Below are 14833 nucleotides of genomic sequence, written 5' to 3'. Positions count from 1 at the left end.
TTATCTATAAGGGATTACTTCAAAAACTGCCAGAATACCTCACCTGCTTTTTAATTATTGATACCGGAACATTTAACACCAGATCACATGACTGCATAAGGCTAAGAACGAGCCGCACCAGAACTGAGATGGGAAAGAGGGCTTTTAGCTGTTTTACTTCACAAAAATGGAATATGCTCCAAGGAAAAGCAAAACTGGTGACACAATTGCAATTTAATAATCTGATAACAAACATTTATACACACTCCTGCATTTGCAATTGATGTTTTAAATGGACTTATTTGTTTTGATTGTTTTTTCGATTTGTGTTGTATTTTAAACAGGGCACCCATGAAAAAGAGAGCCCAAGTGCTCTCATTGGGTCCCCCTGTATAAATAAAGATAAATAAAATAAAAAATAAATAAACATCTACTTTGCAACAATGATTAAGACCAGAGAATCACCTCTTACACATTTCAAAAACAAAATGTCTAAAGCTTATTCTTTATCATCTTAACCAAGCACAGTGAAGAGTACACAGCATAGTATCTTTAACAGGCAGCTAGTGTTCAGTTACATTTACTCCCACTTGAGTAATATTTTTATTGCAGTAACAGTACTCTTGACTAAAAGTTGTGGTTCCTCTTCCCACTGTGAGAAAATCTACAAGTGACTTTATGTCGACAATATGAAATGATTTGAACATTTGCGTTTTTTGCAGCTCCTTCAGATGTATTTTAGTTCGTCTCAGTTTTGTGTCTGCCCATTGAAAATACCAGATATTGTGCATTATTCAACATTTTGTTCAAATTAATAAGTTACTCTTAAGTAGTACTTTTGCCCAAATACTTGAGTAATTTCTTCGATCACTACATTGTACTTCTACTTGAATAACGTTACCCTTACTTAGAAACTTTTTTTTTTCTACTCTGGCACTGTCATTTAGACTTTAGACTATTCTCAAATGAAAACCACAAAAACAGTGAATTTTTTAAAATGAGTTTATTGAGGCTGATCACTTCAAAATCAGACAGTAGTTACATTAACAACACACATCATTCTACTGAAAACAACATTACACTGCCAAAAACTCCTACACAAGGTCAAATGACCACCCATGACCAAGTTAAAAATGTAATTTCTAGGTTTATATTATTGTGTTTCTTCACATTTCGTATTTGTTTATATATTGTACATACCAAGGAAAATATTTACAAGCTACAAAAATGTATGCATGTATTCTTTTAAGCAACTGAAGCTACTTTAAGCTTGAAAATAAGACATCAAAAAGCAGATTGTAATTTTAACCCATGTAGCTGTTTTTGCAGTGTATTATGAATGTTTCTAATTAAAACAGGTCCCTGATTTAAAACTATCACAAAAGGCAGAACTCATATCATCTGAAACTTAAAATATTCTGCCAAAATCAGACCCAAAAATTCACAAAAAAGCATCAACATTTCTAACATTTCTCAACATTCGATCCTTTACAAATCTGAACAATAAAATTTCAAATATGTCAGTGCAAAGATTGAGCTAAATGAGTTTAAGCCGTGTTCACAGAGCAGAGAGAGAACAACAAAACACAGCTTTCTACATTGAGGAAGTAGAGACTGGTCATTTTTTATTATTGCGAACCAAATATATAAAGTGTTATGTTCAAATAGCTTTGATTTATAAAATTTTATCCAACATTTTTCAGTGATGGTAAAATCTAAATTGCTGTCCGTTTAAAGGCAAACAGAAAATGTTGAGTATGTAATATTCCTAAAATGGTTTTAGGATGAATCATAATTTCTAAATTTTGTGATCAACACCAACAGCAGCTCAAAAATGGTTAAAATACCCATTTCTGCTTATACTGTGTTCTAATAGGATTGTTTGTAGGTTTAGGAGTGACCAGATTAGGGTCCCTACACCTTGTCCGCAGCTCTGGTAAAGTCCCGGTCCAAGTTCAAGTTCCGGTCCAAGTCGAAGACCAAGACCCAATCCAAGTCCTGGTCAAAAGTCCAGTCCAACAATAAATGCCAATTACAGGTCTACAGGATTAATCCAGTTTCTTTCATCACATTTCAAACTGGTTTATATATTGTCTTTATAGTGTTTTGTGTTTATGTGTTGTCGATCTCAAGGAAAATGATCTACAAGCTACACATTTTTTTATCCAGTGGCTACTTTGACACTTTGCTCGAAATAACAAAACACATTGACACCAGTCTAAAATATCTTAAAAATGTCAAAGTCCCGGTCATAGTAGCCCCCCGGTCCAAGTCCCGGTCTCGTCTTGTTAACGTATATATTTTGTGTTTATTTAGCGGGAGCGAAGCCGACACGGTTGTTGTCGCGGTCAAACACTGTGTAGTACTGTCCGATGAAGACGTCCCCCAGGATCCAGAGGGGCCCAGCCGGAGGGGGGATGTCCAGAGCCATGAAGCCGCTCAAGCAGATGGTTTTACCTGCCTGGGACTCCTGTAAGAGAGGGGTAGCAGAGTGGTTAGTCTTCTACCACACAGCTACAAGTTTCCTGGTTTGATTTCAGGCGATAAATAGTTTATTTTGATCCTTTAAAAATCACTTTTCTCTATTGGTTAATTACACTCCATTTGAATTTTTGCATATCTTCACAAAGCTACACTATACTTAACAATATTTTTGGGTTTAAGCTTCCTGTTGAACTCTCTTCAAATTCAATTAGATAAGATATTGATAGTAGATACTGTGTTTTAAAAAAAATTTCATCGCCATGGCCCCAATTTTTTATTATTCTGAAAACATGGACAGGTGAAAAATGCAACGTTCTAAGCACTTAAGCTTTAGATGAAAGACAACACAGTATTACTCCAACATGCATGGATCTAACCAAGTTAATGGTGAGGGAACACTAGTATAAACAAGAGTTCATTTAAATTACTTTAATGATCTATGCATCATCCTTTGCAGAGAGCCAAATATGAGCTTATGCATTTAAAAAAAACAAAAACTTCCAACATGAGCTTACCCAACTGGCATTGAAGAATGGGTAAAATGCAGGTAAAATGCAGGTCAGGACAATAAACTCTAAATAACGCTACAAAAACTGTAGTGCCTCCACATGTTCACTGACATTACAGCTGCAGTGACCGTTTACAATGGGTTGAATCAGAGAGAATTCTGGGAAAGTGCCTCACACAGTCACAAAGTAGGGCTTTGTTCAAGACTTATGCTTTGTTGCAGTCACTACAGTTACATCATGCTTCAGAGTTGTTTGTAAATATTTTGTCAAGTTTGATGTATTATAATAGGTTTAATGGACAGTATGTAACATTTTGATTTTAAATTTCATAAAGTTGGCCTAACCATGTTCCAAGATGCGAGGTAAATGTGTTCAAATATAGTCATATAGCCATTACTGATCTGAACTGTAATGCTGATTTATTCTCAATTACAAAGTCAGACATGTGTAGACTTTTGCGTATAGGTTTACCTTGAGGATGTACTGGTCTCCGGTCAGAGTGTAGGACTGGCCATTGATGTTAAAGGTGATAGAGGGAAGAGTGGGCACCTTATCACAGCTCACCATGTACTGAAACAAACCAGGAATATTAACAAAAATGACAGAACTGCAGAAATAAGCTTACTAAACATATCTACATTTTTTAAACCTCTTCTTTAATCTTCCTCTAGGCCTCCATTTCCTCATCATCCTTCTACCTTAATCTGTACTATAAATTCACTGTTCCTCCTCCCCTATACCATATATTCCCTCTCCCTCCTCTGCTCCTCTGTTGCATTTGATTTGCTCACCTCTCCCTGGATGAGGGGCAGGGCTCCAATGGCCTTATGCAGAGCCCTCACTTCTGCAGCAGGTCCAGTGATCAGGGAGGTGCCCGTGTCCACGATCGCCTCACAGCCTCCTTTACACAGACCCAGCTGAGCTCCCACCTTCAGCCTGAAAACAACACCCAAAAGTGGGTCAGACCTGGCTCTCTCCTTCCTGTCATGCTCCTCTCTTCCTCGGAATAGACCAGCTGTCACATTGAGGCAGTGTATACTGGTGAGTCCTTGGGCAAAACACCTCACCAACCCTCTGGCACAGTGAACAGTGAATATATGGTACATATCTTCACCGTCTCTCCTCTGTACCATACATTTACTCTTCCTACTCTGTAGCATTGTCCCTCCCCCTCCATCCTCACCCGTCCATGTGGATCTGCCAGTAGGCCTGTCTGGTGATGTTGACATAGTGGAAGTCTCCAGTGAAGTATTTAGGGTCAGTTCCTCCGAGCAGCAGCTCTCCTCCAGGCTGAGTGTCTGGATTTCTGAAGAAAACACAAAACAAGAGACTTGAATACAAAGGGGAAAAAATGCATAGCTCTAGAATACTGTTTAATAGACTAATCTTGTAAAATGTCAACAGAATGTAATGACTTTTTTATGCAGCAGTCTGTTGGGGGGCAAGTCTCAGAAAGAGAGATCTTTCTAGAGACTTGAAAAACTAAGAGAGGGCTGGTTCAGCCATAGGAAGTTGTTTAGACACTGGTTAATGTAGTGGAGCAGTGGATACTCCACAGGATGGACGCTATACTGAACAACATGGACCATCCCCTGAATTCAGCTTTTGAACAACAGAGCAGAGGACTCCTTCCCAACTGCCATAAGACTGTACAATAAGGAGGTTTATGGCAGATGTAATAATGTGATAACATGTGATAAATTAAGTATTTTGGATTTGATTTGAAAAGTACTTTATTGTTTGCTTCAAACCCAGGGAATGTTGATGACATCAGCGGCAGACACTGCTCTGTCTGAAGCTGTTACTGTAATTTCTTAAATCTGAGCTTTGTTTTGGCCATAAAGAACTGACTGGAACTGCAACAGGTGAGATGATTTGTGCTGTTAAACAAGTCTCAAATAAAATTACAGTCACAAGCTAGCTAGCATTAGCCAACAGTTTTTCAGCTGTCATTCTCACCTTTGAGTTGAAAATCAAACACCTAAACAGGACTATCTACACTTGTATTGATCACAGGCTCCTGACAATGTGTTGTTTAAATCTATTTTATATTTGACTTTTCAGACAATCTTAAACTTTTTTGACAATATTTGCTAATGTGTGCATCGTGTCACCATGGTAACTGCTGAACATTCCACCATAGAGTACATTTTATTGATACTTTGCAGTGATCCATTCCACTATAGTCTGAGGCAACACCCACTGTGGAACAAATACAGGTCATTTTTATCTTTGTCCTGTATACCTGTTGAGGTAGAAGGAGAAGATGTTCTGGTCCAGTTTCTTCTGGCTCATCATGTTGTCGAACACCGGAGCCACTCCGTCCACAGAGATCCGAGGATATGCCATTCCCAGGATCCCGTCAAACTTAGCAGCGACAAAGGTGATTCCTGGCTGCTTTATGGCCTCTCCGAAGACCTGCTTCTCCACTGCCAAGCCCCCAATCTGAGGAGAGGAGGAGTCTGAGTACTGTGAACAAGTCACTCACGTGACATCAGCACATTGTTGAATCCCTATAGTTTAAAAAGGCCCATATTACACCATTTTCAGATCTATGTTATGTTGTTTCCTCTTCACAAACAGACCTGGAGTTGTGTTTTGTTTCATTCACACATGTTTAATGCACAAACCCTGCATATTCAGGCTTAGTACTTCTAAAGTAAAAGGTAACTACACCTTCATGACAACACAAGGTGGAAAAGAGCATTTTAAGCTTTGGAAATGTTTGTGTAACCCAGGGGTGTCCAAACTATGGCCCGGGGGCCAAATTCAGGCCTCAGACCAATTTACATTGGCCCTCAGGCCTTCAGTTGAACTGGCCTAATTGATCATAATCAGTACTTTTTACGGCAAATTTGAGTAATCCTACCAGTATAACCTAAATTACATCACATTGCATTGTCATACAGACCTAATATTAATATTTCAAGCCTTATTTGAAGTATGAAGTCAAAACTATGTTACATGCACCCATCTGAATTATCCACCACTGGTCTGTGGCCCTCTATGTCGAAGATTTTTCAAAATATGGCCCTCGGTGAAAAGAGTTTGGGAACCCCTGGTGTAACCCTTTATTAGTCTGTCTACATGAATGTACATGTGTCTACATGTATGAATGAAAACAAAACATAACACTGGGTATGTTTTTGATGAGGTAACATCATAACGTGGCTTAAAACGCACAAGAGTCAATTTTGCATAATAAAGGACCTTTAAACTGAGCTGGAGATGGGTCAGAATTCTCAGGTGGAATTTGCTGTGTTAATGTCAGACTGCAGAGGTGTTGACCTGGTTTATGGTTGATATCTCTGTCAGTTTTTATTTCATATGGATAGGCCCAGTAATTACAAAGTTAATCGTCTTCTGTCAGTATGAATTAAAGGGGAAAAGCACTTTGAGTGCCTTGAAGGTAGTAAAGTGACCATTCACCTTTTTAACATCATGTGTACATTTTCTTTGCCATAGTGGTGAGATGTTTGTTATTTTTACATAATAAGGCAAGATTTGAGCTGTTGAGGGTAGAATAAATAACATCACTAATTATTGGTTCATTCTGCCATTTAATTGTTGCAGCTCAGGCTTTTTAATGATTATATTAAAAAACTGGTTTACTAGGCTCATCTTGCATTATTGCGATTGTGTCAGTGGCATAAAGCAGTTTCAATATTATCGTTTATTGCAGTTTTTCTCTGTAGTAATATATGGTGCTTCCAAATGTGTTTTGGTGACAGGCCTGTGTGTGTTACAACAGAGTGACTCACGCTGCAGGTGTCCTGGCTCAGGTACCCAGACAGACTCCCGGAGCCGTACTGAATAGCGAAGGCTGTGCCGTTCTTCACATAAGTGCTGGACTTGGCCCCGTTGTATTTCTTATGGACCCCTGCACACAGAGAAACAAGAAAATGAACTGTATTGTGGAAATATGAAATAAGTAGTGATGTAAAAGTATGGTTTATGACAATTCAAGAACTGTACCACTTCATTTGAACAACATGATACACCCTAGTTTGAAATTAGAGCAAGATTATACTCAATGCAGATTCAAACCACAATGATAATAAAAATGCTCTTTAGACAATAGAATGTGATTTTCAACATTAAATGGTAGTACTTTCTTTTATATTCCCATGTGGCCTTATATCTGTAATCCCTCAGTCATCCAGGTAGGATCCAGATAGTGGTCCATGGGTGTGTACTAGTCTATGTGTCTTATACTTATTCTGATACAGTTCAAGGTTATTCTAAAGTTATTCAGGAAATACACAAATGTATTCAGTTTATATTATTAGTTTGTATTCACATATGGATAAAATGTAAATTGAAGGTGCAGTTTTCCTGTGTAGTGGGTGCTACTCACAGCAGGCAAAGTCCAGTATGGAGCAGTGCACTGAAGGCACCCACAGGTTTGAAGAGCCAGTGTCAAAGACCACAGTGAAGCGCTGAGGGGGGGTACCCAAGGTGATCTCCCCATAGTACTGAGCCTGAAATGTCCAACACAATAGAATAACTTTAGAACATACAGTCACACATATAGCACAGGGTCAGGCTAATGTTCCCATATCATAATGAAAATAGGCAAACTTCCCAGAGCCTGCAGCTGTTGAGGTGAAGGCCTTTGTAACATATGAATGTCACTGTGTCTGAGTTAGGAATTTATGGAACAAACTGGTTTAAACATAAGACTTCAGAGAAACTAAGCTCAGGCTCCATAACAGATTATGGTAAACTCCAAATCAGATCAAGTTAAAACAAAGTATAAAGAGATTTCTTCTCTTAAAACATGCTCCCCAACTATCCAGCCAGAACCATATACTTCTGACAAAACTTTACAAAGATGAGTGGATCTGGCTCCCGATCCCAAAGAGCGATTGATCACATTGAGTTTGTGTCAAAAACAAACATGGCAGCTTGCAGATAAAAAAGAAAAATAACGCAACAGGATTGAGAAACAGCATATTTCTGCAGGATCAGCAATGGAAGGACCAAACTCTTATTTATCTCAGGTCAAAGTAGTTATAGATTTTGTTCTGAAGCAGTTTGAGAGGAGACGTATTCTGCATTTGAGAGACACAAAAACGAAGATGCAAAGAAACAAACATGATACAAATGAGAGGCTGGACCAGCTCATGATATGACAGAGGCTCATCACACTCTATGGAGTGTTTCCAGACTCTTCTGGATTTGAACAGAATGGAGAACGTAAGGCAAGAAAAATGGGGCTCATTATTGTCAGTTTTTCATTTTGGGGCAGCACCGGAGAAATGGGAATATTTTGCTCATGGACTCCTCTAATGGAGATACCATTAGAAAAGTCCATGAGCAAAACACTTTGTAAGGTGTTCACAGAGGCTGAAGGTGAAGATTAGAACTCACAACTTTGCCCCAGGGCATCCGTGACACCAAACTAACTCCCAATGAGAGAATGAACATTACTAACAGGCATTTTGATGCATTTCATATTTGTTTAAACACATCTGCAACTGTATGTGCACCATGTGTATCTACTCATTCTCATTTACATTTTTATTTTGATATCATCGTCGTCATCATCGTGCATATTTACATGACTGTGCATTTATAGAAAACCTTAACATACTCAAAAACACTTTGCATTGCTTTACTCGTGCACACTCCAGTAATAAGTAGGATGCCCTGGGGAAATTAATGGAAGTGAGGCTGCCAACAGGCCACACCAAATTCATACAAGATGGGTAATGTGTCTTGCCCAAGGACACAACAACATGTACACACTGTGGAGTTCAGGGCCATTTTAAAATAAAGCACTATGAAGAACTGGCACCTTGCTGCTCTGTGCTTCATGTAACTGAACAGTTATTTCTAAATCAACATCACATCCTCTTTCATCACTTCCTCTTTCAGCAATAAAAGGAGTAATGCTAGTATGTCTGGTCAGGAAAGACATCTGCTGTGATTGGTCATCCCAAGGGATGAAGTTTAGAAACAGGGTTATTTTTTTAAGGTAGGAGACATGTTATGGTTAAGGTTTGGTTAAGTTTAGGAACAGGATTACATTTAGATCATAGACTGTACATAGAACAAAGTGAGTGCGACATCACCTATAGTGCTTAGCTGGAAGGGAATGTTGAATCTGGAATGGTTTATGTATGCATTTATATATGTATTTATATATGTATTTATATACAGGCCTTCAGTCTATGGTCAAGATGAGGAAAATGGTTAAGGCTTAGATTAGGAAAATGTTGCGGTAGTTCATATGTTATAAGTAGTAACTTACAGCTTCATCTCAACTTGCACCATAAAATTAAAAATAAAACTTAACCTACTCATAGCAACAGAAGCAAATATGTTACTGTGGCAACCAGAGATGTGTGATAACGCCATCCCTCCAACCAAACTTTCTAGCATTAACCCAAAGTTTCCGTTTCAGCCACAAATCAAAGTAAAACAGCCCAGGACACAACCCTCTGCTGTCTGAGCCAGGTGCAGCTCTAATCTTTACTGTCAGTCTGTGTAATCCCTGTAACGGTAAATCCAGTTACTTAAATCAAAACATGTTTAAATTTGGATTAGCCAAATGCTGAGCTGTTCTGGGGCTTTTTACCGTGAAAGGGCTTTGCTTATTCTGAACAGGGTCAAATCTAACAAACCAACATGGACAAAAACAAAGAGGTAGTGTTGTCACGACACAATTTTTTCAAACTTGGATTTGAATATTAAGGAACAAACTCGATACTAAATACAGAGTCCAATACTCTTTATTTAGACAAGTGTGATTAATGGTAAATGGTAGTACTTTCTTTTATATTCCCATATGGCCTTATATCTGTGTAATCCCTCAGTGGTCCAGGTCGGTTCCATAGTGGTCCGTGGGCGTATACTAGTCTATGTGTCTTATACTTGTTCTGATTCAGCTCAAGATCATTCTAAAACTATTCAGGAAAGGTTCATTTCTCTCCTTTGAATGTGATTTCTTTAGTATCGATACCTGCTCAAATGAGTATCCAGTACTATTACCAAATCCTAAAACTAGTATCGATTAGTATCTTATTTGGCACTTTTTGACAAAGAAGAAACAAAAAACATGAACTGAAACCAGCATTGTTCTGCTAAATTAAATGTCGATTCAGAGCTAATTTGCTGAGTCAAACTTTCTTTTTGGTTGTTCCTTTTGTTCAGGGGTCACAAACTTTCATTATGACATGGTGATTAAGCACATTTTCACACAGGACAAACAAATGTAAACTTTTCCATTATCAACCTGATTTGTACATTTAAATTTAATTTGTAGTAAGACCTGAGAGTTGTGAATGAAACAATGTTTCAATGTTTGTTAATACACTGCAATGTCCTCACTGTAAAACGTAAAAGGCCTTGGTAGAGTGAGACAAAGGTTTTGAAATTATTTCATAGCAACCTTGGGAGCTTAAAGGTGCATCATGTAACTTTGCTGGTGAATGGTTCTGCCACCCACTTGTCTCAATTTTGCTGTAGTCAGTGTTCAGATACATGAAATATAAACAGCAATGTCTGCAGTGAGTGAACAGTGATCACATGACTCCTCATATCTGACCCTGACTCAGGCCTCTGTCTGAGGAACTGTCCATCTGTGACAAAACTCCACTTTTAAACAATTATTAACCAATGTTTGCATTACAGAAGGGCTTAGACAGCAAAAAACACAACAGTGGAAAAACTTACAAATTTAAGACATTTTAGTCTACACAAAAACTATTCTTAGGCGTAAATACGTTATTTTTCTTATTCTTTAATGTATTATAATGAACAGAATGTATGCAAGTAAAAAAACATTTGTAATCAATTTTAATATTGTGGAAACAGCATTTTTACAATTCAGACTAAACCTCCAACAGAGATAAGGCTAAATGAAGTTTTATCTAATCATATTTACTGAGAGAGCTTTTAAACAAACAGTAAAGATTAAGGAGGATTGTCTAACTCAAAGACTACATGCCTGCAGCATTCAGACACTGCTCAGTCTCAGTCGGCCTGTATTTGACTAAAGACATGTGCTACTGATCAATCGGTCGACTAAAAAGACGGTGTGGCAAAAGCTTGCAAATCTTTTATGAATCTATATGCATTTGACCCAAACTGCAGTCACAAGACTACACCTGCAGCGGAGTTCCAGGTAGTTAGTGAGGGTCTCAGCTGTATTAGCAGTAAGAGTAGTAGTACTTACATCCAGGTAGTTGGTAAGCGTTTCGGGTGTAGGGGCATTCAGGGGGTAGCCCTGGTTGTATTTGAGGCTTCGGCTGTCGCCCATGATCTGGCCCAAGTCTTTCCCAGAGTCCGTGATGGAACGACGGATGGAACGGAACTTCTGCAGAGGAATCCTGGAGGAAAAACAAGGGTTAAAAAGATGTTTAAAAATATGCTTTAGATTAGGGGTGAATATATCTCATTGTGATTAGATTTGTGATTTATGTTTGAGTAATTCTAGACACGTTTTAAAATGTGAACTTTAAACAGAATAACTGACAAAATGACTCAAATCTGAACTGACAAACTAATACAAGAATTACATTTCAGAACATGTTTGTACAGACCTAAACTACAGGGTTAGATGGGTTTATGCAGGCTAATAATAATATACATTGAAGCAAAACTACTTGGTATTCAGGTTCATGTAGTATTTCTTTTTGTACTGCTGAACTTTTGAGTGAAACCATTATCAGATCAGAGTAAAGATCTGAGGTAAGCCTAATGCGGCCTGTGAAATGTCATCCAACCACTTTGACCAGAGACAAATGTCAAAAGGGCAGAACACGACCTGGACTCCCTCTGGTCTGTCAAGCACATCCGGACTAGACCCGGACTAGACCCGGACTAGACCCGGACTAGACCCGGACTAGACCCGGACTAGACCCGGACTAGACCCGGACTAGACCCGGACTAGACCAATGTCTCATTGTGATATTTGTGAGACTTGTTTTAATAATCAGATTCTGTTCAAAGTTCACATTTTAAACACATCCAGAAGAATTGACCAAAAATCTGAAACCTGAACTGACAAACTAAAACAAGAATCACATTTCAAAACATGTTTGTACAGATCTAAACTACAGGGTTAGCAGTTTTTACACAGAATAAGACCCCATGGAGACACAGGTAGGGCACCTGACACACAGGGACATTTCAGAACATGTTTGTACAGAGCTAAATTACAGCAGTTTTCATACAGAAAAGACAGGAGATTTTGTGGTTTGTGGAGGAAATAATGGTACTTCAAAAACTGCACCCTTTGTGATTTAGATTCCATTGATATTAATCTTGAAGCCCTAAAAGTAATTTGTCAACAAATTTGTCAGCCTTAATGCACTTTCAAATTTGAGAGGGAACTGCAAAACATAACTCAATTTAACTGAAAGTTTGTCATGAGTCAAAAGTACTCCGGATACACTTATACATCTGCAGCAGTGTTACTTGAATGCATCCGTTTTGTAACAGTTTGAAGAGTGGTCTGTGGTCGGATTTAAATACAACTTGAACCACAAAGGTTTTCCAGCTCACCGCTTTGAGAGACTCAAAAGTGTGTAGTTCACTCTAATAGAATGTTTGAGTTTTAGACAGTAGAATGGCATTTACTGCTCTTCGTATAGTCAGTGTTCAGTGTTATTCTCTGGTTTTATTTTTTGTTTAAAAGGTGCACTGCTCAATTTTTCTGATGTGAGTCTGTGACCTGCTAGTCTCCATTGAAATATTAATGCATTGCCTGGAATGTTCCACAGCATGGCATTAAAGCTCTCTATTTATTCATTCATTCAAAAACAATTCCTGATTTAAAGGATTTTGTGAGGCCCCACTGAGGACCTTTGCCCATTCAAAAGATATAATATTTTGATTTTAATTGCTTAACTGCTATGACCATGGAGGATAGTTACCGTAGCTTGAAACCCATGAATAGCACTCATTTCATTATGGGTATTTTTATTGCACAGAACTACTTTAAACAACATGCATTCTAACTGTGAGTAGGGTCGCCTCTACACAGATCTGACCTATGACTTGACAGCTCCGCCTGCTTGTTCCACAGAGACAAATGTCACAATGTGAGACATTCTTGGCAAAGCAATAACATCTCCTTGCAGACAAGCAAAGAAAGGTTACACAGTGCACCTTTAAGAAATCTGACAAAGCCCTGATCATTTCTGTCAGTGACAAGATCCATTCTCCCACTACATTTCTCCAGCCACACCACATCTGTAGATTAGATGTAATAAAATCATTTGCATGTTCTGCCTGTTGCATTTATAGCATTTAGGATTATTAGAATTTCTTATTAGAATCCAAATTTAAAAAGATGCATAGAAGATTCTTTATTGTGGTTTACTCAAAAGTACTTTTCTGCTGAGGTTCAGACTGCTCTTTTGAGTGGTTTGTCTTTTAGGGCTTCCCAGTTTTTATTTCATTTAAAATTATAGATTATATGATAAAGAAAAAACATAACTTGACTATGCAACTGTTCAGTGGACTCCAGGTACAATGTGGGGACAAAATGTGGCGAGGGAGATTAATAATAATAGAGATTGAGTTGTACAAACTATATGCACTCTAACCTAAACTCTCGTGATTAGAGATCGTGATGGTTGAGGGTTATATCGCCACAAGCTTAGTTTATTTCCGTAACCTTCATCGCAAGTATTTTGTCATTTGTCATTCACTTGAAGGCACGCGCTTTACGCACGGAACATTTGCACGGTATGTCCCGCCTTGGCCCCATTTAAACTACAATAAAATAATTCTAAAATATGGATCAGAGCCAATTTAGAGGAGACAAAGGAGATTTCTGAAGCAGTCACATGATTCTCTGCGTGATAACAAAAGCTAAAAAAAAAACAGCCGACTACGCAGCAAACATAGCGGTAATGCAATGAACAGAAAAGAGAATTAAATTTGCACAATGAAGCCAGATTGTCTTGTGCCAAAAGTGAAATGTTAAAGTTGCAAAAAAATAAACTAGTCCAATTGTAATTTTCGTTTAAGTTTTGACGCTAAACAAAGGCTAAAACACTTTAAACTTTACGCACGGACCATTAACGAAAATAGACTAATACAATTAAAAATGCTTTGAAAATATTACAGTGAGTGTGTATGGAGTGTGTAGTTGTTGGCTTGTTTGTGCTCGGCTTAAGTTTTTCATGCCTTGACCTGTCGAGTTTCTTACCGAATCAGGGCGTCTGTGCAGAGAACCAACGCCGCCAAAGCGCACACAAATCCCACAGGGAGCCGCATGTTGCTCAGGTAAAGACTTCCGAAGAGCTCCGCAGGAGAAAAGCTTAAATTAATGAACAACAATGAGCCAGCACTTCAGAGAAAAGCCTTTTCTAACATCAGCTGACCGCGGCAATCACATGAGCTGACGCAGTTTCCGGGAACAGTGACTTCTTCTTCTTCTTCTTCTAGTAGTGTTTTATGGCGGTTGGCACGCAACTGAGAATGGTGCATTACCGCCACCATCCGGTATGGAGTGTGGGCCGGGACGACCCCAATAGTCTTTCTATACCCTCTTAATCAGTTTGGTGGAGATAAGATACTTTGTTACTGCTTTGAGTACACAGTCTTGTTTAAGTCCTTGCAAAATGTCTTTTAATTCGCAACGAATACTATTCTGATGAAGTCTATCTTTTTAAAATTCTACGTTGCAACTGATACTGTGGACAGTATATGATTACATGTTCAACAGTCTCCTGACAGCTACAGTAGTCACACTCCCCCGTTTCATGCTTTCTTATAATTTTCAGTGTGCTATTTAGTCTTGTGTGACCCAGCCTCAATCTTGCCAACACATCCTCCTCCTCCCGGTTCTTGCAACCCCATTCCGCTGTGTTACCCTCGACTCTTCCCTGCAGATTGTAATA

General features: G+C 38.5%; 1 protein-coding gene across 1 annotated transcript; it reads right to left on the bottom strand.

The window, feature by feature from the left end:
- Positions 1-973: 973 nt before the first annotated feature.
- Positions 974-14321, bottom strand: LOC117389355 (cathepsin D-like). The gene is made up of 9 exons (XM_033987022.2): positions 14140-14321; positions 11155-11308; positions 7330-7453; positions 6734-6852; positions 5218-5417; positions 4156-4278; positions 3764-3908; positions 3444-3542; positions 974-2449 (listed from the first exon to the last, which is right to left on the bottom strand). The coding sequence occupies exons 1-9, from the start codon at positions 14205-14207 to the stop codon at positions 2288-2290; spliced, it is 1194 nt and encodes a 397-aa protein (XP_033842913.1). The 5' UTR covers positions 14208-14321; the 3' UTR covers positions 974-2287.
- Between the last annotated feature and the right edge of the window lie 512 nt (positions 14322-14833).

The sequence above is a fragment of the Periophthalmus magnuspinnatus genome, chromosome 3 (genome assembly GCF_009829125.3).
Source record: "Periophthalmus magnuspinnatus isolate fPerMag1 chromosome 3, fPerMag1.2.pri, whole genome shotgun sequence".
Taxonomy (NCBI): domain Eukaryota; kingdom Metazoa; phylum Chordata; class Actinopteri; order Gobiiformes; family Gobiidae; genus Periophthalmus; species Periophthalmus magnuspinnatus.
The sequence above is the reverse complement of the archived record's forward strand: the minus strand, read 5'-3'. Positions and strand labels throughout refer to the sequence as shown.